Here is a 26,839-nt window from a genome sequence, read left to right on the forward strand (position 1 = left end):
GCAAAAAATTTATCAGAAGATTTTTTTAAATGTAACTTTCCTTTAGGAATAATTCACATAAACCTATGTTTTAATGTGAGATGCCTTTATATTTAGAAATTTTTATTGATGTGCTTCAATTTTTTTGGATAACGTTGTGAAGTATGATACATTGTTATTTGTTGACAACAGTATTAAATATCACACACATAATTAGATGGATTGTTAATGTAGCACTTAAATATTTTTTCTCAACTTTTTAGGGGAAAATTTCAAATGTATAGGAAAAGTATAAAAATAGGTCATGAACTTAAATATATATGTCTTTCACCTAACTCGTAAACATTTTGCCACAAATGCTTTATCTTTTTCCTTACATTTTTTCTGAACCATTTGAGAGTTCATTGCAGACATTATTGACATAATACCTTAATCTAGTACGAAATTCATATTAAAATTTCCCAATTGCTCGATAATAATGTCCTTTATAACTTTTCTCCTGTTTTTTTTCTTTTTCTTTCTTTATTTTTTTTTATATTTTCTGGTCCAGTCATTGCATTTAAGTGTCATGTTTCTTTAGTTTCCTTTATTCTAGAACAGTTCCCAAGTTGTTTTTTTTCATGACAGTAACATTTTTGAAGAGTGCAGACCAATTTTTTTGGGGGGGTCAGATTTCCCCAATTTGGATTTGTCAGGATGGTTGCCTTATTATTAGATTGAGATTAACTTTCACACCCCCCACCAGTACTACATAGATGATGTCTTTCTCAGTAAATCACATCACATGATTCTGTTTATTTCATTATATTTAAAAAGTCTTTTTGTTTGTTTTTTATTGAGATATAACATTCGCTTCAGGTGTACAACATAATGCATAATTCAATATCTGTATATATTGTGAAAAGATAAAAGAGTATTTTGATACATAGAGACAGGTAGCGATCTGCTGCCTATGTTCAGGTATGTGATGTGTATAAATGACCTTTTTTAAAGATTAGCTTTTTTTTTTTTTTTTTTTTAAAGATTTTATTGGGGAAGGGGAACAGGACTTTATCGGGGAACAGTGTATACTTCCAGGATTTTTTTCTTTTTTTTCCCAAGTCGTTGTCCTTTCAGTCTTAGTTGTGGAGGGCGCAGCTCAGCTCCAGGTCCAGTTGTTAGTTGCAGGGGGTGCTGCCCACCATCCCTTGTGGGAGTCCAGGAATCAAACTGGCAACCTCGTGGTTGAAAGCCCACTGGCCCATGTGGGAATCGAACCGGCAGCCTTTGGAGTTAGGAGCACGGAGGTCCAACCACCTGAGCCACCGGCCGGCCCTAAAGATTAGCTTTTGTTAATAATTAAAAAATAGTTTAAAAAGTCTTTTCAATGTGGAAATACTCATAGATATTGTAACATATTTAGTTAATCTTCTATTATGTGTTTTAATAAATACAATCTTCAATGCTTATTTGTTGAATGAATGAAAATGCTGATGACTTAAAAATCACAAATTCCAAGCTTTGTCAAGGAATTAAAATTCTTCATTGTTGCACTGCTATTTAAGTCTTTTAATGTTCTCCTTCATTGTTTTGTTTAGGAAACAAAATGTACTAAGCTTGGAATAAACTGTTTGAGATGTCTAACATAAAAATAACCCAAGCAAATGTAATTTTAAACTGTCACTGTGTATATAGGGTCACATTATTTCACTTGCAGTCACTCAGGGTTTGTATATATCACATTTCAGTGTAATGACATGGTCAGGCTCCAAAGAGAATACCAGGCAACGCGAATTTGGTTTAACTAACAAATATTTACATGTCTTTGTATCTCTAATTATTGTAATCTTTTAAGGGGTTTATGCTACACAGGCTTAATTATTTAAACCTTTATGTTAGATTAAAAGAGGTTGATCAGTAGTACATCTAACTGCAAAAATGAAACTGGAAGCCCATCTAGATAAGATGGATTTAAGCCAGAGCTTCTGCAGAGAACAGGTGGACTTAAGAGTGGCCTGACATGGGCAGACGGCTGCCTGTCATGTGCATGCTTTCTTATGTGTATTGACCTTTTTTTCCTTCCCATGTGGGTGGTGTTGATAGAAGTCAGGGTGGTCATTTGATCTTTTAGGTTTCTCTAGTCATCTAGTTGGTACATTATAGGAAAGAAAAGATAAACAGTGCTGTCCTTTGCTTGTGAGGTTGATGCCTTATCTACAGGAGGCAGACGGGTAGTTGAGTTGATGGCTACCGAACTGTTCACATGTGTTTGCTCACTCAGTACCATGTCATTGGCATGCTTTTGTGAGATGGCCAACTGGAACTGTGGGTTAAATCTGTAGTTGTAAAACCGTTTAATGAATCTCTGCGCCCCCCCCCCGCCCCTTGATTAAAGCTCCCTGGCCTATGGGACCACAATATAACTCTAACCTCACTATAGTGCTTCTCACTTTGTTTTGCAAAAATATTTTCTTCTAGACTACAGTGAGGTCTTCAAGCAGGGACTATCCCTTTCTAAAACTTTGGCTCCCCAGTGTGCGGTCTGGTGTTTAACTGAAAACAAGAAAAAAGTGTCATCTTATTTGCACCATGATAACTTGCTGGTGATAATGTTTGTAATTGTTGGAGCTTTTACTTAGTATAACCACTTGAGATTCTATCGATTTCACAACTAGACGTAATCCAGAAGATTTATTTATTTATACACATTTTTGGAAGGCTTATTATGTTCCAGGTAGGGCTGATCCACCAATATCTCTCTTTCCTCTTCTATGGCTGATGTCCACGCAGGGCAGTTGGAGTCTATGCTATACTGGTTGTTAACATGTGACTAGAATCCCTCATTTCAGGCATTTGTGCTAAGTGCTCCTAGTTGCTAATAGGCTTTATACTAGTAAGTCATATACATATATAAAAATATGCCCCATAAATCCAAGCTTGTGAGTTAGTAGAGTTGTCACGGTAACGGTACTACTAAAGACTGTCCCTCTTGGGCCCCAACATGAACGGTCTGAATTTTATCCCCTGCCTCTTTCATTCTTAGGTGAAGGAATTACTACTTGGGCAATGTTTAAGGAGTAAAAGAGGCAACAAAACCATAACACAATTGGCTAACAAAAGTACAGGTGTTTCTAAAGGTGCAGATCTCTCTTGATGAATGTGGAGACATCTCCTTTATATCTAATTGTATTCTCCATACTTATGTAAAGTCCTGTGTTCTTTTCTGCTTCCTAGTGTTCTCTCCACTGGATAAAGAAGATAGGTATTATATAGCTGTTATAAAGTAGTAAAGTGAGAGTTTTCACCTGTTGACCATAACTTTTACATCAATTAAATATGTTCTAATTGAAATGTTACAGTTAAAATTTGTAAGTATTAACTGAAAGTAATGGCAGTAAGAATACAGTTTTCAAGTGTGAGTTTTAGGCTTGAGGGCTAGTTGGTGAGCTGAGGGTTCCTCCTAGAGCCCTGAACAGAAATGGGAAGCACAGCATGCCATCTTTTTTTTTTTTAACTCCTAACTTTATAGTTCTAGCTGAGACCTCTCCTCTGAGCTCCAGATAGCAACATTTAGCTCTGTGCTTGGAACGCTTTTGAGGCACCAGCATGCCATCTTAAATGTGTGAAAAACTATTTTTAATAACTCCAGGTTTTTCCTGATTTCACAAAGAATGATTATCGAGTCCATGAAAGTTTTTTTTTTATAAAAGCAAGTTATTCTCAATTATAAAATACTAGGGAATTTAAAAGTTTTGTAAGAAATTAAATAAAAAATTATCCATAATCTTAACAACCAAAGGTTGGACTCATTGTCTCCTCGAATATTATGAAAATAAAATCTTTGTAACTTTTAAAAATTTCCAGTTCAAGGAACCTACATTTAGTGCATACACAAGTTAGTAACATTTTATGCACTATCTACTTTGTGCCAGGTACTGGCACTGGGGATAGAGTAGTGACGAAAGCAAAGTGCTTCCTCTCGTGCAGCTTGCATTTGATTGGGGTAGGGGAGGGGACGGGGAACAGAAAATAACTGCAAAGATAACATAAGATGGTAAAGCCTTGAAGGAAAACAAAGCAGGGTATGAGATGGAGAGTGGCAGGGGATATTAATGTATTTTAGGGAAGTGAGGGAAAGTCTGATAACGTGCCCTTTGAGCAGAGGAAGAACATTCCAGACTGAGGGAACGGTAGGTGGACAGACCCTAAAGTGATGCAGGATGCTGATTCCTGGTTGACCAATAATTACAGCCAACGTTTATTGTGCACTAATTATATAGTAGGCTATTAAAATCCTTACAACTCAGTGAAGTGGGTAATTATTATAACTCCCGTTTTGCAGGTGAAGAAACTTATGTGCTTTCACTACTGTGTTATACTGATAAGTGCTATGATAGAGCGGAGAGTTAGAATATGTAACTCAATTCTAAGCGGCCATGAAAATTTCCCAGAGGAGTTGCTGCTTGAAATTAGTCTCAAGAGAAAGAGCAATTAGCCACAGTTATGAAGGTGAGAAAAGTATAGAATTTTGGTCTCATTTTTCTGCATGCTATATCCCTAGAACCTAGTTCCTTGCTCATAGTCAGCACTCAATAAATATTTGTTGAATGAATGCAGGTGAAGCAGCATTTGCAAAGACACAGAGGCGTAGAGAGTATGGGATATTCAGAAAACTGTCATTAGTTTACTGTGACAGCAGCATTGACTATATGATAAAAGCAGCAGGAGCTTATGGTAGAAGAAATAAACAGAGGTCAGATCGTAAATCTATTTTTATGAAAAGGCAATCGGGTACTTATTTTGGCAGCACATATATACTAAAAATTAATAAGCTATAGAGGAGATGATTTTGAAGCCTGGAAAAGGATAAAATGCAATTGTGTGAATTAGTCCCTATGTTTTTTAACTCACTAGAACAAAATGTTTAAAATTGTTTGAATATTCTTTGGGCTTCTGTGAAGGTAAACTATTTTTGAGTGCAAATGTGAATTGTTAAGACTTGCTTGCAAGGAAAAGAAGCCTGCTCTGGGATACAAAGGTAGATATGTCAGTGAGCCTTTGCTATGTAATAAACCCTTTCAAAAACTTAGTGGCTTCAAACAACCATTTGGCCTGGATTCGGCTTGATGGCGCTTGTGCTTGTCTTGGCTGGGCTCATTCACACATCTGCTCTTAGCTGCTGGTCAGCTAAGCAGTGCTGTTTCTGGGTTGGCTGGTTGTCAGCTAGATGGTGGGGTGACTGGGCCACATGTCTGTCATCATCTACCGGGCTAGCCCAGCTTGTCAAATGGAGGTCTCAGACTCCAAGGACAGCGGGAGGGGAAGCTCCAATGTACAAGTGCTTTTCAAGTCTCTCTCTGTGTGACACTTGCCACATATCCCATTGTCCAACACAAGTTACTTCCCAGATTGAAGAAGTGAAAAAATAGAATTCACCTTTTCATGGGAGGAGCTCCGAAGTCACACTGCAAGGGAAGGGAAATAGGGAGGGGAAAGACTTGTGGCCATTTTGCTGTCTAAGATAGTGGCGGTAGCTGGGTTTCAGGAATGGAGAGAAACCTAAATGTTATTAAGTCTGCCTCGGTCACTTGCCTTGCTCTCTTGTTGGTTGTCTGTTCCATTCTTTTCTATCTTCAGGCCAGCTTCCTCTACTTCTCTGGTCTCCACGGTAAAAAAAAAAAAAACATGACTGCTGACGGCTTCTAAGACCATATAGAATAGATCCAGATACCCCAAAACTGACTTTCTTTCCCTATTGGGAAGATTCTCTTGGAGAAGGAAATCTAGAAGGGAATCTGATTGGTTTTCCTTTAGTATGGTATTCACCCCTGGATCTATGAACTGTGGTGAGGTGGATGGGTTGGCTGTTTGTATGAGTGGGTGGGTGATGGGGGATTACAGTGTGGAATCTGCCATTCAAGGGCTATATTGCTATAACCTTGTGATAGTTGGGTGGGTGGAGTGAGAAGGAGGGGAAAAGGGGCAGTGCCCTCTCCAAACAGTAGAGATGGGAAAGGGTTGGCTAGACATATACCTCATAAAGATCCAATTTACTGAGTTTTATAAATAATGTAATTGCTTCAAGGAACTTAAGTAGTGACTGTGACCTTGGAGGAAGAGGGGTATAAACTATTTTTACTAACATTTCTGATACCAAATGTATGCGTGTGTTTTTCTGACACCAATCAATTCTCCCACTCTCTGTACACAAACTGGGTGTCCTATAATTCAATTCAATTCATTTCTAACACTACCTGGAATTAGCATCAGATTCCATAAGTTAAGGACTCAGTCCCACAAAACTTCCCTCACTTCAGATGCCAGTTGCAAGTCCCAGATTGTCACCAGAACTTTTGACTAACGAGCTAACAATTCAGGCGTCTCCATAACCCCTTCCTCAGGTTCAATAATTTGCTAGAATGATTCACAGAACTCAGGAAATCTCTTTACTTATCATCACCAGTTCATTGTTAACAATAAAAGCACAGAGTATTCCAGAATGATTTGAAGAGCTAAAACTTCACCTGTAGAAATACGTAATATATCCTCCCAAAATAAGTGGAAGGAAAGACTTCATAAAATGAAGAGGAAAAGTGAGCAGAACTGCCTTCCCAGGCACAGGTGGTCAGGAAAGCAGCCGCTGCTGCAGGCTGTTCTTTGGTCTGATAGCAGAGAGCCCCTTACCCACCTTGCAGAGCAGCCAGACCCCATCCTTATGGGGGATGATCATGCTCTTTCTCTCTCCTTCTCTTCTTCCACCTCCCATTAGACATTGTTAATGTCTTTTGCTCCTGTGTTGGCATTATGTAAAGTGGATGTGTCTTGTAACAAATTACCTGACCAATTGGACACATCTCCTGGTCTAGGTTAGCTCCCAATTTGAGCAAAATTCTGTTCTTAAATATTCATAGTAGACAGTTTTCGAGCCTCTACTTAAATATTCTCGATGTCAGTATGTTAAAAATTAGACTGTTCATTCTTGGACCACTTTGGATACTGGAAAAGTATTTATTTTTAATGTTTAATCATAACCTACCCTATCTAAATCCTCAATTTTCTACTTCTTTTGATATTAGAGTCTTTCACAGTTTGAAGGAAGCTCTCCTGGCTCCTCTTACTCTTTTTTGAGGTTACATATCCACTATTCTTTCAACTGTTACTTCTGGAAAACGGTTACTGGACCTCCTTGCCATTCTTAGAATGTTCTCTTGTTTATCGTTGCCCCTCTTAATGTGAATATTCCACCTGACACCTGTTATGTCTCTTTTTTTTTCTTTTTACTTGTACCAAGTACATATTTACTTTCTTTTGAAAAAAGTTGTAGGAATTATATGACCATGAATATTTATTCAATAAGGTTGGTAATTTAGAAATAGAAAACCAGGGCCAAGGAAAGAAGAATGAAAATACCCCAACTGTTAATTATGTAATGTAATCGTTTTTGTTTAATTTTACTCACTGAGATTCCTGGAAGCCAAGGTATAAAGGAAAACATAGCAAGTTATATAAGTCTTGTGATCAGAATAAAGAAATTCCAGTTCTTCAGAAGAGGCACTGTTCTCTTTAGGGGTACTAAATTCTAAAAAGCATTTCTCACATGGAATCTTTATGGCACAAAAAAACATAATGAAAATAACCTCTCCAGCACCTGAAAACAAATGCAAAAGTGACGTTCATGTGACTGTTTCTTACAATGACTTTCAGTAGATGCTCTTGATATGACGTTTGAGCACAACTCAGTAAAATCAACTTATTTCTCTTGTAACAACTCTTTTTAACAGTCTCCGCCATTTCCTGACCCTAAAGAGGCTTCCCACGTCATGTCAAAGTCTCTGTGAATTGAACATTGTACACATAGAACCCCTTTCCCCAGGCAACATGTATATGGAGTTAAGGATCTGGTCGGTTTAGATCATGATTCATGATTATGATTTTAGATCATGATTCATGAGAGTTATTTTTTTCACTTTGGTTTAGGTTCCTTTCTGTGTAATTGGAATCATATTGAGAAAATTAACAGGTGCTAATTTTAACAATTATGATTATGCTAGGGGAAAGTAATAGTTCTTTATCTAAAGCCCCTTCTCCTTTACCTTCTCCCTGGGAGTCCAGATTGATTTACAGTCAGATTTCCTGCAGTTAGGACCTCCAGGGTGGGACAGCACTCAAAACTCTGTACGAAGCCCCCTGTCTCAGGGAGCGTGAGTGTTCCTCTGACCACGGGAAGGGACGTGCAGTTCCAGGAGACACTTGCCAAACCACAGAGAGTGCAGGCCTGCTGCCCATCCATTATTATCATTATTATTTAATGTTTTTCAAAGGTCAGAGCCAAAATAAATGGTCTGCCAGCCAAGGGAGCGACACCAGCCTTCACCACAGGCGTTGGAGGCCCCTTTGGTATTTAGTAGCAGTGACTTGGGTCATATTCTTGTCTGATTCCATTAATCTGGCCAGGCTTCTTTCTGCCTCCTGCTGTCTTCCCACAACTTTTTTTTTTTTTTTTTTTTGGCAATTCTCTCTCTCCTCCCTACCCCCATTCCAATAATTGTTACCTTGGTATGTGTTTGCTGCTTTCCTTTCTTTTTTTAGAATTTAAACAGTGAAAGGGATTGAATTAATTGTGCTAAAGAGATAAAAGTATGCAGGGCAGGCTTTTTGGGGCTCCCAAGTTTTGGGTTCCTGGTCTACCCTCAAAACTATTCCCCTTGGGGATAAAGAATAGTATTGTGGTCCAAAGCATAGAGCCAAGACTCTGAGTTCAAGTCCTGCCTCTGCCACTTACTAGCTGAATGATCTTGAGCAATTTACTTAACTTTTCTATGCTTCAGTTTATTATAAAATGCATTTAGTAATAAAAACCTCCTTCATGGATTTGAATTTGATAGTACGTGAAAAGTACTTAGAACAGTGTCTGATTTAATGTGTTAGCTGCTATTATTACTATTATTAGGTGGCAGGAATCATACCAAAATGTCAGCCTTATATTGAGATCACTTGTGGTTGTGGTTGTTTGGGAGGGAGGTGTTTGGGATTATATTTGGAGGTGGATAATGGGAAAGCCTCCCAAGCTTCAAGCCATCCAGCAAAGTGGATTTTGTTTTGTTTTTTAAACTTTGAGTAAAATAGAGTGAAGTTGTGATGACTCAGAAATGTCTGCACCCTAGGGCTCACTGTCAACTCCATTGTTAATTTTATTTTTATTTTTTAAAGATTTTATTGGGGAAGGGGAACAGGACTTTATTGGGGAACAGTGTGTACTTCCAGGACGTTTTTCCAAGTCAAGTTGTTGTCCTTTCAGTCTTAGTTGTGGAGGGTGCCATTCAGCTTCAAGTTGTTGTCCTTTCAGTCTTAGTTGTGGAGGGCGCAGCTCAGCTCCAGGTCCAGTTGCCATTTCCAGTTGCAGGGGGCACAGCCCACCATCCCTTACGGGATGTCTAACTGGCAACCTTGTGGTTGAGAAGATGCGCTCCAACCAACTGAACCATTCGGGAGCTCAGTGGCAGCTCAGCTCAAGGTGCTGTGTTCAATCTTAGTTGCAGGGGGCGCTGCCCACCATCCCTGTGGGACTCAAGGAATTGAACTGGCAACCTTGTGGTTGAGAGCCCGCGTTCCAACCAACTGAACCATCCAGGAGGCAGCTCAGCTCAAGGTGCCGTGTTCAATCTTAGTTGCAGGGGGCGCTGCCCACCATCCCTTGCAGGACTCCAGGAGTTGAACCGGCAACCTTGTGGTTGAGAGCCCACTGGCCCATGTGGGAATCGAATCGGCAGCCTTCGGAGTTAGGAGCACGGAGCTCCAACCGCCTGAGCCACCAGGCTGGCCCCTCCATTGTTCATTTTAAAAGGAGGGATGTTCAGTTTGGGAAGGCATAGTTTTTGCTCTGTCTGCTTACCAGGGCCCAATGCCCAGGCACAGCCTCTGTTTCCTGATGCAGGGGAACAAGGCAGCCGGGTGTACTTTGGAACCAGACCTATCTGGCTTTGAATCTTAAGTTAGTTTATTGACTTTTTTGACCCTCAGTTTCCTTCTCTATGAAGTAGCAATTATAATTCTGACATTTCATGGTTGTTTTAGAGACTAAATAAGATAGCATTTATAAAATGCTAGTGTCTGGCCTTGGGAGACATTTCACGTTTGTTAGCTTCCTTCCCTTTTTGTCTGGTTCTTCCTGTCTGCTTAATTTATTAAGAAAGCCTCAGTGTAGGAAATTATTTAGAAGAGGGCTTTCAAACTTACTGTGCATACAAATTACTGAGGGCTCTGGTTAAGCTAGATTCTGACTTAGCAGGTCTGGGGTGGGGCCTGAGTATGCTCTTCAAATCAGTATTCAGGTGACACCACTCAGTGTCTGCAGCCCTCAGAGAAGCACAGAATATACTGTATTCTTTTTTCCTTTTGCATCTCATTATTACCTGTTAGGTTCATGTTAGTGGATAGCCAATATGCTGGGTATTGAATGGCAATAGGATTTATATGAAAGAAGGGTTTAATATGTGAGATGGTTAAGAAGACAAATCTAATTGGAAAAGTGGTAGATAATAGGATTTCACATGCAAATTGGTTGCACATTTTTGGAAGTCTTTGAAAAGCCAGGTTAAGGAGTCTGAACTTATTTCATTAATCGATAGGAAGGCACTGAAGATACCTACACATTTTGACATTTTCAGTTTGGATTAGAAATGTGTTCTTATTTTGGGCCTCTTCATTTCGGTTGGAGGAAGATGTGTCTAGTGAGATGATGCTAGTTCTGAGTGTTAAATTTAATGGAAATGATTTGGCTGTGGGGAGACTGTGGAATAGTCCACAGTCCAGAGACAAAGGGAGCTGAGGCAGAAATGAGGGCATGCCCGTATGAGGTTTTTAGTGATCCCAGTCTAGAAAGGGATGGAGCAAATAGAAAGATGGGAGATATTACTTGCCCTGTGGAGTCTTTTGTGGATAGCAAATACACGACACACAGTGAATATCTCATTCCATCCCATAGCAGGCATTCATTGATCGTGGTATGTTTCCTATGGAGCTCAGTGTTAGTCTTTGAGTTCTTGTTAACACAGTGCTCTAGGCGCCTACTATCAATTGGTCACAGTTGGCACTGGAATTCAAACCTATCTGTCATGTCTGGAGTAAAAAATGAATGAGAAATAGATTATGACTGTACTCATGGTGCAAATCAATTTTTACTTTTCTAGGTGGAACTTGCAGAAATCTGCGCCAAGAGCGAGCGTTATATCGGCACTGAAGGAGGAGGGATGGACCAGTCGATATCATTTCTTGCAGAAGAAGGAACTGTAGGTGGCATTGTGCTATTTGGAAATGTTAACTAAGGAAAGTTCACACAGACAGGAAGGCTATGAGATCACCAGCGTGCTTGGTTTTGGGGTTGCGTATTTTGGGTTGCCTATACAATAGAGCTTATAGGATGTTAGTTTTCCACTACTTTGTAATTCAAAGCTACTACGAGCTACTTCGAGGGGACATGCTCATCCATATGTTCCTTGCAGCATTATTTATATAAGCTAAGATATGAAGGCAACCGGGGTGTGTGTCCCTGGATGGATGAGTGGATAAAGAAGAGATGGTACATATACATATAGAATAAAATATTACTTAGCCATAAAAAAGAAGGAAATCGTGCCATCTGCCACAATATGGATGGACCTAGAGAGTACTGTGCTGAATGTAGTAAGTCAGACAGTGAAAGACAAATGTCATATGATTTCACTTATAAGAGGAATCTAAAGAACAAAATAAACAAACAAATGAGAGAAACAAACTCATGGATACAGAAAACATTTTGATGGTTGCCAGATGGGAGGGGGGTTGGAGGTGGATAAAAAGGGGAAAGGATTAAGAGGTACAAATTGGATGTTACACAGCAGTCATGGGGATGTATGTTATAGCATAAAAAATGTAGTCAATAATATTGTAATAACTACTGTGTTTCCCTGAAAATAAGACCTAGTCAGACAATCAGCTCCAATGCGTCTTTTGGAGCAAAAATTAATATAAGACCGAGTCTTATATTATATTTTATTAGATAAGACCCGGTTCTATATTATAGTAAAGTAAGACCGGGTCTTATATTAATTTTTGCTCCAAAAGACACATTAGAGCTGATTGTCCGGCTAGGTCTTATTTTCGGGGAAACATGGTATGTATGGTGTCAGATGGGTCTAAAACTGTTGGGGCGATAGATGGGAGGAGGTCTTTGATTACAGTTGGGGGCAGGGTGGAAAAGATGAAGGGATTAAGAAATACAAATTGGTAGTTACAAAATAGTCCTGAGGATGTAAAGTATAGGGAATATAATCAATAATATGCTAATAGCAATGTATAGGGTCAGGTGGTACTATTCAGGGGGAATCACTTCCTAAATTATACAAATTTCTAACCACTATGTAACTAATATAAAATACCTGAAACTAATGTAAAATAATATTGAATGTCAACTCTAGTCGAAAAATTTAAAAAGGGGGGAAGATCAGTAATATTGTGATAGCATGGTACTGTGTCTGATGGTTGCTGGACTTACGATGATCACTTCTTTAGCATAAGGAATATAATCAATAATGTGTTAATAATTCTGTATAGTGCTAGGTGGGTACTGCTGAATAACTATGATGTACACCTGAAACTAATATAATATTGTATGTTAGCTGTATTGTAATAAAAATCTAAAAAAATACAAAAAAGGGAAAAAGATCACCTCTCCCTTAAGCTTCCAGAATCACTCCTCAAGTCTATTTTTCTCTTGTGTCTAGATTTCTTTTTTCCTTCTAATTTATTGTTAGGATGAGATTTCTCAACTCCCTAGTTATTGAGACCTCCTTTCCTGCTCTTGTCCCAAATCACTTCATCTCATGGCATTTTCATAATCTCTGGTTGGTTTTAAACCCAAAGGTTAGTTTTCTTACCACATATATTCACAACCCCTCTTTTTATAATTTACTATTTGGTATCATTTTTCTCTGTCAACATTTTTGGGGCTTCAGTGGTGGGGGAAAAAAATGTTGACAATAAGCCAGAAATGAATTCCTTAGCTGGATACCACTTCCCCTTGGCTATCAACTCCCTTAGGCAGAGCAGAGGTTTGGGTTGTTGGCCACAAACTGCCCATTTCCAAAGTAGAAGCAGACATTTCTTTAAAATCTTTTCTTAGTTTTTCATCAGATCCCTACAGGCTTGGCTATTTCCCCAGAATACCTGGATTTCTTCTCCTTAAGAATATTGGTTGTTGATTCCCCTAAGCCAAACACATGAGGCATGAGGAAATCTGGTTTAATACTAGGAAAATACTCTGGGTGTTTTGGATGAGACCTGACAAATAGACATGATGGCAAGAGTCCTGATGTTTATGTAAGGTAGATATAGAGACTGAACAAAGTCCAAATTCTTTGGGTTTACAAAGGCACTTCATAATCTCACCCCTGCCTTAGCCCTCTTACCTACCCTTTCACCACTCCTCACCCCTCAAACTCTAAGCTTCAGCGGAATTTTAACACCCAACGCTCTATTAACACCTCCTAATGATTTTTGCCTCTGAATTTGCATAAGCTCTTCCCTCTTCTTGACATCCTATTTGGGTAAAGGAAACCTCTGCCTACCCTGCTCTTGCTCATCCTTGAAGACTCAGTGTAGACTCTCCTTTTTTCAAAGGAGCCTGCCTTAGGCTGTATCTGATCAGGTGCTTCAACTATGTGTCTGTATAGCACCCTGTGTTTTGCTACCATGGTAACGTAATCTGGAAAAGTGTCTACTTGACTGCCTTTCCCAATAGATTGTAAGCTCTATGAGGGCAGGGACAGTGTCTGTCTTGTTCACTGTTGTATCTTCAGTGCCTAGTACAGTGACTGGAAGTAAGTAAATAATATTTGAATGAATGAATGATTACAGTTTTGGGAAATTTTTTACTAAGCTAAATAAATGAATAGATGATCAAACACTTTCTGAATTCTAATACATCATAACTCACCTGTCATTTTTCTTCCAATAGGCCAAGTTGATAGAATTTAGTCCTCTGAAAGCAACTGACGTGAAACTCCCAAGTGAAGCAGTGTTTGTGATTGCCAACAGTTGTATGGAAATGAATAAGGCTGCAACTTCCCATTTCAACATCAGGGTGATGGAGTGTCGGCTGGCTGCAAAGGTACGGACTTGGCAAACTAGCAAAACTAGCAAAACTTGAAGTACGCTTTCTCTTGTTCTTTTTCTCTTTGTTCCCTATTACGTTGTTTCTTTACCTAAAATTTAGGGAAACTTTCTGACTGCAGCATTCTAACGGAAGGTCTTTGATTACAGAGAAATCTAATTCCAAACTCAGGAGATAAATAAACCTATAGGTATACCTTGTACCCCGTAGCTATTGGGAGGCTATATGAACTTCACAGTTGAATCTTCTAGGAAAGCACTGGGGAGAAGAGGACAGCTTATATATGTGAAGCACAGGCCATGGAGTAGGTCTGTGGGTTGAGAAAACCGTGTTTCCCCCCAAATAAGACCCAACCGGAAAATGAGCCCTAGCATGATTTTTCAGGGTGACATCCCCTGAATATAAGCCCTAATGGATCTTTTGGAGCAAAAATTAATATAAGACCCGCTCTTATTTTCGGGGAAACACGGAATTAGTTGGAGGTGATTGATGGTAAGCGACTACAGCTGATCTAGTTTCTTCAACAAAATTGGTGGCAGCCTCAACCCTTGGTCCTCTCAGATACTCCATTTTTGTACTGGGTCAACACTGGTCGCTCTAAATATACAGGCTTGGTGTAACCCCCGTACCCAAAAGACCTCTACATGTCCACTAGGGAAACAAACCAGAAAGGAGTCTTGCCAGTTCTTTGTTCCACAATTCAGACGACTCTTGCCTGTCAAGCCTTAAATCTACTTAGAAAGTATTCATTGAATACCTGTTATACACTTAGCAGCATGGAGATAGGCAAAAGGATACAGAACATAAGAATAGAGAGAATAGAGAGTTAAAGTTAGGGGGATATGAAATAGGACATGGTTAGTATGTGATCAGGTGGTATGTGACCAGGTGCTCGAAAAAATGACACAAAAATTAAATGTTATGGAGGATCCAGAAAGGCGCATGATGTGACTAGAAAGTTGGAGAGAACTGAGGCTGGGAGCTGGGGAGTGGAATCTGGTCAGGAGCGCCATTGTGTTTTCTCTTAAACATTCTTCAAATAGCAGCTAGAATGATGGTTTGGAAATTTAAATCTGATCAGGTAATTCCCCTGCTTACCGCCTTTCTAAAGCTTTCCGTTTCACTGGAATAAAGAAAAAAGTCCTTATCACCACCTGGAGAACCCTGCACGATTCAATGCCTATCCACTCATCCTCTTCCTCTCTGAGCATCTCCTACTCCCTTATATTCTAGCTGTGATTCTCATTCTCACCCTAGGGACTTTGTACATGCCCAGAATACTCTTCCCCTCTTTGAAGCCTCAGCCTAAATGTCTCTCAGGGAAGTCTTCGTTGACTTCCTTACTCCCAGATTAAGGTAGGGCTCCCTTCATATTTCGCTTCTCAGTATGGTACTATCACAATTGTTTAATGTCTGTCTCTTTCTGAGTTGATTTCACCTGAGAACCAAGACTGTGTCCATCTTGTGTTTTTTTTTTTTTTTTTTTGTAATGAAAGTTTATTGGGGTGACTGCTGTTAGCAAAGTTACACAGATTTCATGTGAACAATTCTGTAATCCATCATCAGACTGTGTTCATCTTATAGCCCTAATGCCTGGCATAGTGCTTAGGCTGAAGTAGACACAGGGTGAACATTTGTTGAATAAATGAACACCTACTCTCTGCGTTACCTGCCCTGTCATACTTATGTTGCTCAATATCACAATTTTTTACTAGTGCGTATTGTGTGCCCACACTGGACTAGCTACCATGGAGATGTGTAGGGTGCGGTTCTCCTTTGTAACTGACTTACCACTTCATACCTTACTCCCACCCTCTGAAGTTGTGAAAGGAGAGTAGAGATACAATGATCCAGAAAAATAAGAGCTTCTTTTTCTGGAAAATTTTGGGGTTAAACATTTTTTTTTTTTAAATCATGATTTAAATGTTTTATATTTGGAATTGACTCATTCAGATAATTTCTAAGAATTATGTAACAGAAATGTTTTAATATTAAACTCTTCACAGTATAATCAGTACATATATGAGAAGAAGTAGTACAGTAAACTTTTCAATATCAAGGCTTCAGTGAACTTCTTTTTCCTTTTAGGACAAGCTTCCTCTTTCAGGAGATGGAAGAAATCAGTGTCTTTATTTGTTTGAGGGCTTATTCTTGTTGACTTTTTATTTTGAGATTGATGAGTAAGTGTTGCCTTCCTCAAGAGACCTCAAACATACACAACATTGTTTTCCAAATTTTATCACGAAATTAGATATCCTCTATGAGATCCATATATGAGCTAACACAAGTATGAGACATGTGAAATGGCTTCACGTTGGGACGACTCTCTTCCAAAGGTACAAAAAGAAAGTGAGGAATACAGTTGTGATGTTGAATCTCTATAGTGAAAGTGTCAGGATGAGGGGAATGTCTTTTGAGAGTTAACTATAAAAAGGGCATCTCTTTTGAAAGCAGTAGCTGAAAACCTTAATTCACTGCAGATCCTCCTGTTTCTGAGGATGCCGTCTGAGTTTAAAGATAAAACTTTACATGTGTTTTAGAGGTACTTTGGCTATCAAAATTGGCATCTGAATTTGGCTTTTTGCCACACTCTACACAACTGGTGTAGATAAAACACATTGTTTTAAATACTCTGAATTTCTCTCTTTAAAATATGGAAGAAAGAAAAGTGACTTTATTGAGATGGAGAATGTTTTCTAAATCAAGTTGCTGCAAGTCACTAGAATCCAAGGTTATTTACAAAAGGGAAATAAAGATAAAATTGCTAATATGGGCTACACACATATATCTTGATATTAAGATTATGCTTTTGCCTAGGAATATAAGCTGGAATTCTGCTAAGCATATTTCCCTTGCAATATGGCTTCACTTTTCCATTTCCAGTAACATGTGAATGAATATAATTTTTTTTTTTTTTGGAAATGGCCTCATTATGTCAGGAAATAAACTCCCACGTAAAAAGGTAAAGAAGCTTGTCTTAATCTGGACAAACATTCTGTTTTCCGACAATAAAAATAAAGTGTCAGTGGAGAAATGACTAATCAGGATGGTTTTGAAAATGAGACTGATTAGATAGAGCTCCACATGGCAAAACAATAATGAATAACATTTGGTTTTCCTCTCCTCCTATGCAATATTCTTTTTTGAAAATGAGTAACTTTTGTATCTTCTTAATACAGGGAAGTACACTAAATCAGTGAAGGTGATTGTTCTTTGTTTTTGCTTTAATGTTGATAGGTTCTTCTATTTTTAAAAATTTTATTCAGTATACATGGTATACAATATTATATTAGTTTCAGGTGTACAATATAGAGATTTGACATTTTTATACCTTATGATGTGATCATCCCACTAATTCTAGTAATCAGGTGTCACTGTGCAAAATTATCAGTGTTATTGACTATATTCCCCTGCACCTTTTTGACCCACTCTCCACCCCTCTCCCTTCTGGTAACCATCTCTTTGGTCTCTGTCTTCTATTCTTAAGTCTCCTTTCTCTCTCTCTCCCTCCCCCTCCTCTCTTTCCAACAGCTTCCAAAAACTAATTGATGTAAATTCATTAAAAGTACGAGTTTTGTAGAGCCATTTGAACTAAAATTAAAAACATTTCAAAGCAAACTCAATGGAGATTTATAATTATTACTTGCGTAAATGATACTTTTAAGTGAAGCACATTTTTATGTTCTTAAATTAACAAAGTGGCCAGAAATTGTAAATGAGCACAAAATTTTTTATATTTTACATGTAGTCAGTGGCTTAAACTTTTCCAGAAATGTTTTAGGTCCATAAAAGAGAGTATCCCTTAATTATATTGAGGGATAAAATGTGTGATGCTGGTAATAAATATTATGGGAAATCAAAAAAGGAAGAGAAATTTTATTGTTGCTTTTTGCATACCCTGAGCTCTTTGTGGCAACATGTGACGTAATAAAGGAGAGAGTTTCATGTGGTGCTTTGACACTTCAAGGAAAATTCACAGTGTGATTCCTTACAGAGCCTGTTTGGTCAGCGGCCATAACACACCCAGTTTTTTAGCTCCTGCCACTTAGTGGTCAATATAGAACTTATTCTCTGTCTGGTGATAGGAAGTAAGGAAAAATACGCATAATATTCTAGGGCTTTGGCAGTTTCCATGAATTTGAGTGGAGAAAAACCAAATCCCCAAGAATGTGGCCAGTTTCACTCAGCCTGTTGATTCAGTCGAGCATGCTCTGCCAAGACTCTAGTGTGGAGTGTTCCCAGACGGCGAGGCCCCGCTGCAGGGCAGAGGACGTACCTGTCGGGGAATAGGAGTGATGTGGTTAGTGGAACCAGGTGGTTGTAGGCCTTCAGTGCTGAGGTTCTGGAAGGATCACACAGGCTTGGGGAGCCACTCATGTTGTTAGAGAGGTATTTTAGAAATATTAACTTTGCAGCAGGAACTTTTGCCTTGGTTGAAGACAAGTAGGTCTTAAAGTGCCACTGAAGACGGGATAAAAAGGGAGCGATATGTGAGAAGTTATGACTGGACCTGCCAAAGGGTCAGGTACAAGGCTCTCCATGACTGGGTTTCTGTGTCCCTTTTGGCATAAACACCATTACTTTGAGGAAGTTTCCGCTGCCCAGTGTCCCCACTTCCATGGTGTTAAATGTCCTTTTACATGCTCTTACCACATCCTGTATTTTTCCGTTATAGCAGCTGGTTGGAGTTCCTCACTGTGTAATGATTATTTAAGTCTGCCTCCTCAGGGAGATGGCGAGCTCCATGAGGTCAGGAGCCATGTGTGCCTTATTCAGTGCTGCCTGCCTACGGCCTGCGAAGTACTAGGTGCTCAGTAACACTCACAGCATGCAGGCATGCGTGACTGAGGGCAAATTGTGGGGGTGGGAAGGACTTCAGTTCGCATGGTGACAGACGGTTACCAGAATTAGTGGGGTGATCACATCGTAAGGTATAAAAATGTCACATCACTCTCTTGTACATCTGACACTAATATAACTAATACAATATTGTATACCAAGTATACTTAAATAAAAGTTTTAAAAATAGAAGAAACTATCAATATTAAAGCAAAACAAAGAAATGGTGGGTGGAAAGCATAGTGCTGCCACTGATAGACTTGGAGAAAATAGGATGGGAGGTGAGTGGAAAGCGAGAGGTGATGAAATTTCCCCATGGAATTTTCTTGTACATAGTTAGAAACTTGAGCTTGGACTGTATCTCTTGGCTAGGGCTATAGCCTTCAGATGTATTTGTTTTGAGATAGGAGTTGAAACCAAGAGCTACGTTCAGTTTGCTGAGGGAAAGAATGTAGCAAGAGAAGATCAGAAGGCCAGGGGTTGAAGTTAGGAGATGGCTTCAGCTAAATAATAAAAGGAGAAAGGGGAGTCATGGATGGAAATGGCATAAGGACCAGTGAGATGAGAGGGAAACGAGGAAAATTCAATGAAACAGGGAATATGAAGAAGGTAGATAATGAAGGGTTCTGAAGCCACTGATTTATTAAGGAATAAAAGGACTGAGAAAAATCCAGTGGCTTTGGAAGTGATTTTAGAGTCAAGAAAGGACCTTTGGGAGGTCATATGCAATAGTTAGAGTAGCTACTGAGGGCCTGGAAGTGATGACTATGGGCCACTGGTTCTAGGTGTTGGACCGTGAGAGAGAGGGAGAAATTAAGAACAGTAGCTTTAGAAATAGGGACTTTTAAGACAGGAGCATCTATATATGTTTGAAGGAATAGGAAAAGTTATCAGGTGGGAGAGAATTACCTACAGAGGCAGGTGAATGTGCAGAAGGAAGGGAACTTGACCGTCACAGAGTGCCTCTTCCTGGCCAGGCAAGGTGGTAGGTGTTTTTATGATCTTATTTAATCTGTCACAGTAGCTTGTGAAGTAGCCATTAAATGTCTCACTTTACATATTGGGAATTTCCAGCCAGGCGGGTTGTGACTTGTTTTCAGTAAGTATTGGAGTCCAGGTCTGTCTTCGCTCCTGCTCTTTTCTGTAGGAGTCAGGCGTGAATGAGATCCAAAGCAGGGTGTTTGGGGATGCCCGCCGTGCTGTGCTGAGGGTGCAGCGAGGAGACCCATTACGCACAGCTGTACAGGCTTACTTAGTGGCCGGCACACTAACATGGAGAACACGGACAGTGCGGACAACTAACATCGGGGAAGCTCACTGTGGTCAATGATGGTTATGAGTATAGAACATGGATATGGGAAGTCACTGGGGAACGGCTCTATGTAGTTGGAAAAGGGTGAGGAGGAGATAAGCAAAAAATGAAGTATACACAGTAAAAACGGCTATGTATGATCCCATTTATTTCAAACTATGTATTTGTAGGGGTGCATAAAGTATGCATAAACAAATGTAGTAATAGGATGGTTATCAAAACAGCTGTTGGTGGTTATCTCATTGGGGGTGATTACAGGTTATTTATTATACTTCGTATTTTTTTTGGTACTTCAAACTATGTGTTTTTTGCAGTTCTTAAAAAAAGCATGTGTGATTTATTTAACAACAACATGGCTGCTTTTGTTGTGTGGAAAACAGCTTGTTGACTGAATTGTTTTTAGAGGTAACTCAGAGAGGGATTAGAAATTTTACCCTGGTGAAGAGCTGGTTTGGTACTTTTCCCACTGATTTATTTATACTGCTAAATTCAATGAGAAAGTCAAAAAGGTGGATCTGACAGGCAGGCCCCTGAATTAGGGCCGTTATCTTAGCATTCTGATACTTTATTCTCTTATGGGAAGCCCCAGTGACTTTTTCTAGCTGCAGAAGAGTGCCTAGTTTATATATGGGACAACCTGGAAGGACTAGGGAGCTAATTAATACCCTTGGAAGCAGTCCTCAACTAACGATGGGTGAGAGTTAGTAGGTAAATATTTTCCCAGCTTTCTTGCTCATGGGAATGACACATCTGAGGTCTATACATGCAAGTCTTAGAGGGCCCAGCAGGCCCAACTTCACCTGTCCACATCAGTGCATCTCGGATTGGCTTCTCTTCCTGTCTCACTTTCCACTTTTCTACCAGTGCTTCTTGGTGTCACCTGACCCCGCAAATTCTTGTCTCAGGGTCTGTTTCCAAGAGAAACCAACTTAAGACTATTTATCTGCCTCTTTCCATGACTGTAGACAAGGTGCTTGTTGCCTGCTTTCTTGTCCACAGAGCATAGAACAGGCTCAGGAACCTCCCGGAAGTGGTATCAGATAAGAACACTTAATGTTTGTAGTGGTGAAGAGAAAATGGTGAATGTTGACACAGAACTACTTTCTCTAATTTTCCCACCCTGCTGCTGAGTGAGAAGCTTGTGACGAAGTGACCCATAGTCCTGACTCATAGCACTGCTTCACAAATATGAACCAGGCCAGTCACCAGGCCCTTTAGTGGCAAATTCCCACATGAGTTCTGTTTTTGAGCAACAGCGATCTAACCCACCCACTTCCCTCATCTGCAAGTCATCTTTCTGTTTCCTGAGCCAAATTTCAAAGGGTTTAAGCAGCTTTTCCATTCGCCTCCCATAATGTAGTGCATAGACTCAGTGGTTCATGGCTGTGCAGCTGTTGTTGAGGGCATGTGGTAGATAGATTTCATTCTTAATTGAAATACACACTGAATTGGCTGTGTGGCCCCTCCAGCTGAGGGCTGAGTGGCCCCAACAGCAAACTGGGATATCGTCTGAGTGAGCGTGAACCTCTGTGTGTTAGTGCCTCTGTGGAAGGAAAACACATAGGGAGGCTGCCTTTGAAGACAACCTTGTAGGTAGCAGACATCCCTTGCACACTTTCTCCTTATACATCCCTGTGCCAATTTCCTGGGATGCTGTGTCTGAGGCAGTGTGACTTGTTTAAATGAGGCCAGGGATGGGAACTAGGAGATCGTTGTTGACTAAAAGGTTCTTAGGAAGAGCCTACTCTATCACCTGGGGGCCATTTTTTGATGTTTTTCCTTTTTCTTTTTTGCAGAAGGAACCCATCTATCACAATGTTTTTAAATCACTAGAATGTTTACTTCTAAAACAAATTTTACTTTATACTTAGGAAACCGTTTCTAAGACTCAGTGGTGATTTGAACTAAGGTGAGGAGCATGACATAGATGTCAGCCATATCTCATTGAGAATGTGGCCTTGGGGAAGCAAGAAAGTATTGTAGCACCTGGGCTCAATTTCCAACTCTGTCGCTTTGGGCAGATCACTCACTCTCATTTCTTAAATAGAGTAATAATACCTATCTTTCAGAGTTGTGAAAGATTAAAAGAAACAAAAAAGCACATTTAAAATCGTATAGCACCATACAAGCTTCATTGCTTATCTCAGCTGGATTTGGATCTTACTTCAAGAAAGCATCATTTTAGGAGATCATCAACTTCAGCTCTTTTTCTGTATAAAATAAGTATATTGTATGTTTTTCTTTTTCTTTATATATGTCTTTGTAAGTTTTCTCAAATTTTATTTTTAGAATACATTGGAATGAAGACCATGAATGAATCAATTAAGTGAATTAATGAATGGGTCAATCTGTGGAAATATCAAATCCAATTCTGCTAATAAACACTAAATGTGCTAAGCAAACAAGGTCAGAAGAAAGGTTTTAGTGTGTTTGCTTTAAAAATGGCACCATGGTCAGTGAAATAATTGAACAGAAAAATATAATTCTGCCTTCATTTCTGCCTTAAAATCATTTAAGTCCCTTCAAATGTATGAGCCAGAGGTTTAAAAAGTGGATTAATGAATATAAGAACTTCTGTTATTAACATTCTTCAGAACTGAGTGGCTCTAACTAGAGTACAATGGTCTTTTGGTAAGCCCTGCTTCCTGTTGAAAAGAAAGAAAATCAAATCATCAGCATACTAGGAGTAAATCAGATGCACATTTCCTTGAAGACTTATTTCCCCTTCTCTTGCTTGCTTCTTCTTGTGTGTGTACTGTCTGCACCTGCTGTCTTCACACCCAGGGATTGAATTTCATAGACCTCAGGATGAGAGATAAGTTACTGTTTTGATTGTCACCTTCTCTGAAGGAAGGGCTCAGTCAGTGGTTTGGGGAAAATGAGGAAAGCATATTCTGGATTGGGGTTCCCATAAGTGGACCTGGTTACAAAGATTTATCCTTCACCTTCTCCAAAAGATTGAGGGGCGGCCGCAGGATGCAATTGGAAGCCAAACTCTTAAGGGTGGAGAAACATACAGCTCTACCACTACCAGCAACCTAATGAAATGGTTTTTCATAAGGTCACCAATGAGGTTTTCATTTAAAATCTGGGACTTTACTCCAACTGCCCAGATACTTAAAATTCATTAGCTATTTCAAAGAGTCATGTAGTAAACAGGAAGTACTCTAATGAAACTGGGCATACAGTGTCCACCTCAGGACCCAGGTCATGTGAGATTTGAGTAGCTTTTTGTAGACTTTATAAAGAATGGTGTATTAGGAATGAACTGAATAGGGATAAAAGAACAAAATTATTCAAAGAAATAGCCCTGAGGGAAAGTAGTAACAGGCAAAAAAATCAGTGGAGGATTAGTTTTTTTTGTATGTTTTTTTTTTTTTTTCAAGAAAAATACTTAACTGGTCTATGTGTGTCACACAAGCATATTTAATTCCAAACATCTGACTCCAGTGTGCATTTTCAAGCAATGGTGGGAAATGTGGATAGGATGAATAGAAAAAAAAAGCTTAAAGTTAAATTTGACTAATTAAAATAGTACATATTAATATCGGAAATAAAAACTGACCATTGTCTTGGTTTCAACTTGCAGCTCTTGGCTAAGTACAAAAGCTTGCAATGGGATAAAGTACTGCGGCTGGAGGAGGTTCAGGCCAACCTCGGGGTCAGCCTGGAAGAGATGCTGTTGATCACAGAGGATGCTCTTCACCCTGAACCCTACAGCCCCGAGGAGGTCTGCAGGTGTCTGGAAATTAGCCTGCAGGAACTCCGGACCCAAATCCTGAGTCCAAATACTCAAGATGGTGAGTCTTCTGGAGAAAATAAGGGCATGGGTTATTCTCCCAGTCACAGCTGGAAAGTTTCCAACTTCTGCATCCATCTTACTGATTTTAAAGCATGCTTGAGGGAATTTGGAGAAAGTATGTGTTTTGGCAAACTGAATTATATAGATTCTTGGCTTCATTAAATTCATTTATTCATTCTCAACAAACATTGCCTGGTCTGCCACACACCAGGTATTCTGGCTAAGAAAAGGTGAATAATACATGTTTCCTGCCCTCAAGATGTTCGTGATTGAATAAGTTGCTCTTTTTTCATCTTTTTTGTTCCTACCCATTTTTCTGATTATTATAATACTTATACGAAAAGGTCGAGATTCGAGCAGTGCTCATAACTATTGTGGAACAACATTCTGGAAACCAGGAAGTCTTCACTGCTTCAGTTGAAACTTGTGGCCCACTTTCGTGTGGAAGGTTTTTCTATTTGCCTGCTGCTTTCAAGTCATTTTGTTTTTATACTGGTAACATTAGATACCTGAGATAAAGGCCAGGTAAAGGTCGAGGTACAGGATGGAGACTTGCAGTGGCTTTTCTTCTTAAAAGTAAAGGTTGTCTATTTGTGGGAAGTCAGTGCTGGGACCTGGGACATCTAGCTAAGATGCAATCGACTCTTTAGGTAGAGTCAAGAGGGTAGGGGCTTGGCACAGAGGTCAGCCTCAGGGACCCATTTCTATCCCATTCAGCTCTCAAGTTGGTTATTGAGTGCTTACAGTGGATTTGCCTGCCAAGTAATGCCTTAGAGGCTACAACTACTCACAGCTTTAGGATAAGATAAGGGAATCGTTTGAGGGCAGGGAGAAAGTTTTGGTTTCCAACACTGTTAGATTCAATTTAATTTGATGAATGTTTATTGAGTCTCTAGAACTGGGATGAGCAAACTGGCCTACAGGCCTAATCAGACTTGCCGCCTGTTTTTGTAAAATAAACTTTTGCTGGAACATAGCCATGATTGGCTATGGATTGCTTTTGCACTGTAATAGCACAGTTGAGTAGTTGTGACAGAGACTGAATAGCCCACAAAACCGGAAATATTTACTGTCCCACCCTTTGCAGAAAAAGTTTGCCGACCTCCACACCCGAAAGGCAGGAGACCCAAGGGTAGCCAGACTGCCTGGATAAAGATCTGAGGCTTCTTCCCTTACTCTCTTTGTGACTGTTGTCTTAGTTTTACTGTGAAATAGGGAGACTAGGATTACCGCCCTTAAAGGAGTAATCTGCGTAATGTGCTAAGAACAATGCTTAGTAATGGAGCTGCTCATAAATGTCAGCTGCTTTTGGTATTTCTCCTTCTCTCTCCTTGTCTACCTCCTCTAGGCCCCGAGACTGAACATTGGGATCATAGAAATAAACACAATAGCGTTCCATCCTCAAGGAGTTTACCAAGTAGTGGTAGAAACAGGTATAGAAAAAGCTGATCCAGCATAGAGTAATGATTGTGGTCATGGAGGTTACTTGGCCCAGAGTGACCAGAAAAGACAGAAGTCAGAGCTGGTTTGACTAAGGAGATAGCAACCAGATAAAAGGTAGAGAATAAATAGGAATTTCCTGGGTAGAGAAGCAGTCAGAAAGACTTCCAGGCAGACAAAACAGCAGGTACAGAGGCAGGGAGGAGTGAGAGATGATTACATGTTCAGAGAACTACAGAGAGTTGAGTGTTTCTTGAAAATAACGTATGTGGTGCTGAATGGTATATCAGACTGAGTTTGTAGCTAAGTCCAGATCACCAAAAGCCTTGTTAAATACTCTGTGTGTATTACATAGTTAATGAAATATTTATTGAATGAAGAAGTTGGATAGAGCATTGGATAGTGAGAGCTTCCAGGGAATAGCCTTTATGCTTTGATTTAAGACGTTGCCCAGTTTCTTTAATTCAGCAAATGTATGTATTGACTTTGTTGGGCTGGGTATTATGCTGGATGCTGGGATACATAAATAAGCAGGTCATGATCTCTACCTTGTAGTGACCTCGTGTCTAATGAAGGAGAGTGCCAAAGAACAATCACAGTAAACAATACCTGCTGTAATAAAGGTATTTATTGACAGTCTTGAGCGTATGGAGAAGAGAGTGACTAAATGTCAGGAGAATGTGGCTTGAATTTGAGCTGAATATTAAAAGAAAATTACAGACTTCCCAGGCTGAAAGGGGTGAGAGGCCTTTCCAGGCAGAGAGTAGAGCCTGAGTTTAGACATAGAGACACAAGGAGTGGAGAATTTGAAAACGTGTGTCCAGAGGTATTGTGCACAGTATGAGTTGGACGCCAAAAATACTGACTAAAGGGATGCCAGTTAGAGACTATTGCTCTCCTCTCCATCGCATAAGAGCCTAAAATGGGGAATTTTACAATGGGTACTTTCTCAAGACTTTAAGGAGAGTTCTGTTGGAATTAAAGATTGCCCATGTCTAGGAAGGGAGGGAAGGAAGAAAGAAAGGAAAAAAGAAAAGAAACAGAAGTGTGGATGTTGAGAAAGTTGGGGAATTATAGTATGGGAAATGATTTTGGGAGCAAGATGATGAATTTATGTAGAACATGTGAAGATCCAAACTATATTAATTAGATTTGGGAGTTTTGGGTAAAGAAGCAAAGGCAAAGAAGCCTTAAAAGACATTGAGGGTATTCAAGTGTCAATGATCGTCTTAAAGCAGTCTTTTCATTGTGTCACTTCTTAGCTCAAAAACCTTTAGATCCTCACCATTACCTTATTGCCTAAACTGCGTAACATGGATGTTAAGTTTTTTCTCATTGG

General features: G+C 39.5%; 1 protein-coding gene across 2 annotated transcripts in view; it reads left to right on the plus strand.

Annotated features, from left to right (window-relative positions):
• Window positions 1-26,839, plus strand: part of GALK2 (galactokinase 2) — a 125,465-nt gene that overhangs the window by 62,433 nt on the left and 36,193 nt on the right. For both annotated transcript variants that reach the window (XM_081049962.1, XM_081049961.1), the window contains exons 6-8: window positions 11,148-11,246; window positions 13,952-14,104; window positions 23,848-24,058. In XM_081049962.1, the coding sequence (XP_080906088.1) occupies window positions 11,148-11,246; window positions 13,952-14,104; window positions 23,848-24,058 (463 nt within the window). The remainder of the gene's footprint in view (window positions 1-11,147; window positions 11,247-13,951; window positions 14,105-23,847; window positions 24,059-26,839) is intronic.

This window comes from Rhinolophus hipposideros (genome assembly GCF_964194185.1).
Source record: "Rhinolophus hipposideros genome assembly, chromosome: 5".
In the NCBI taxonomy this organism is placed as follows: Eukaryota; Metazoa; Chordata; class Mammalia; order Chiroptera; family Rhinolophidae; genus Rhinolophus; species Rhinolophus hipposideros.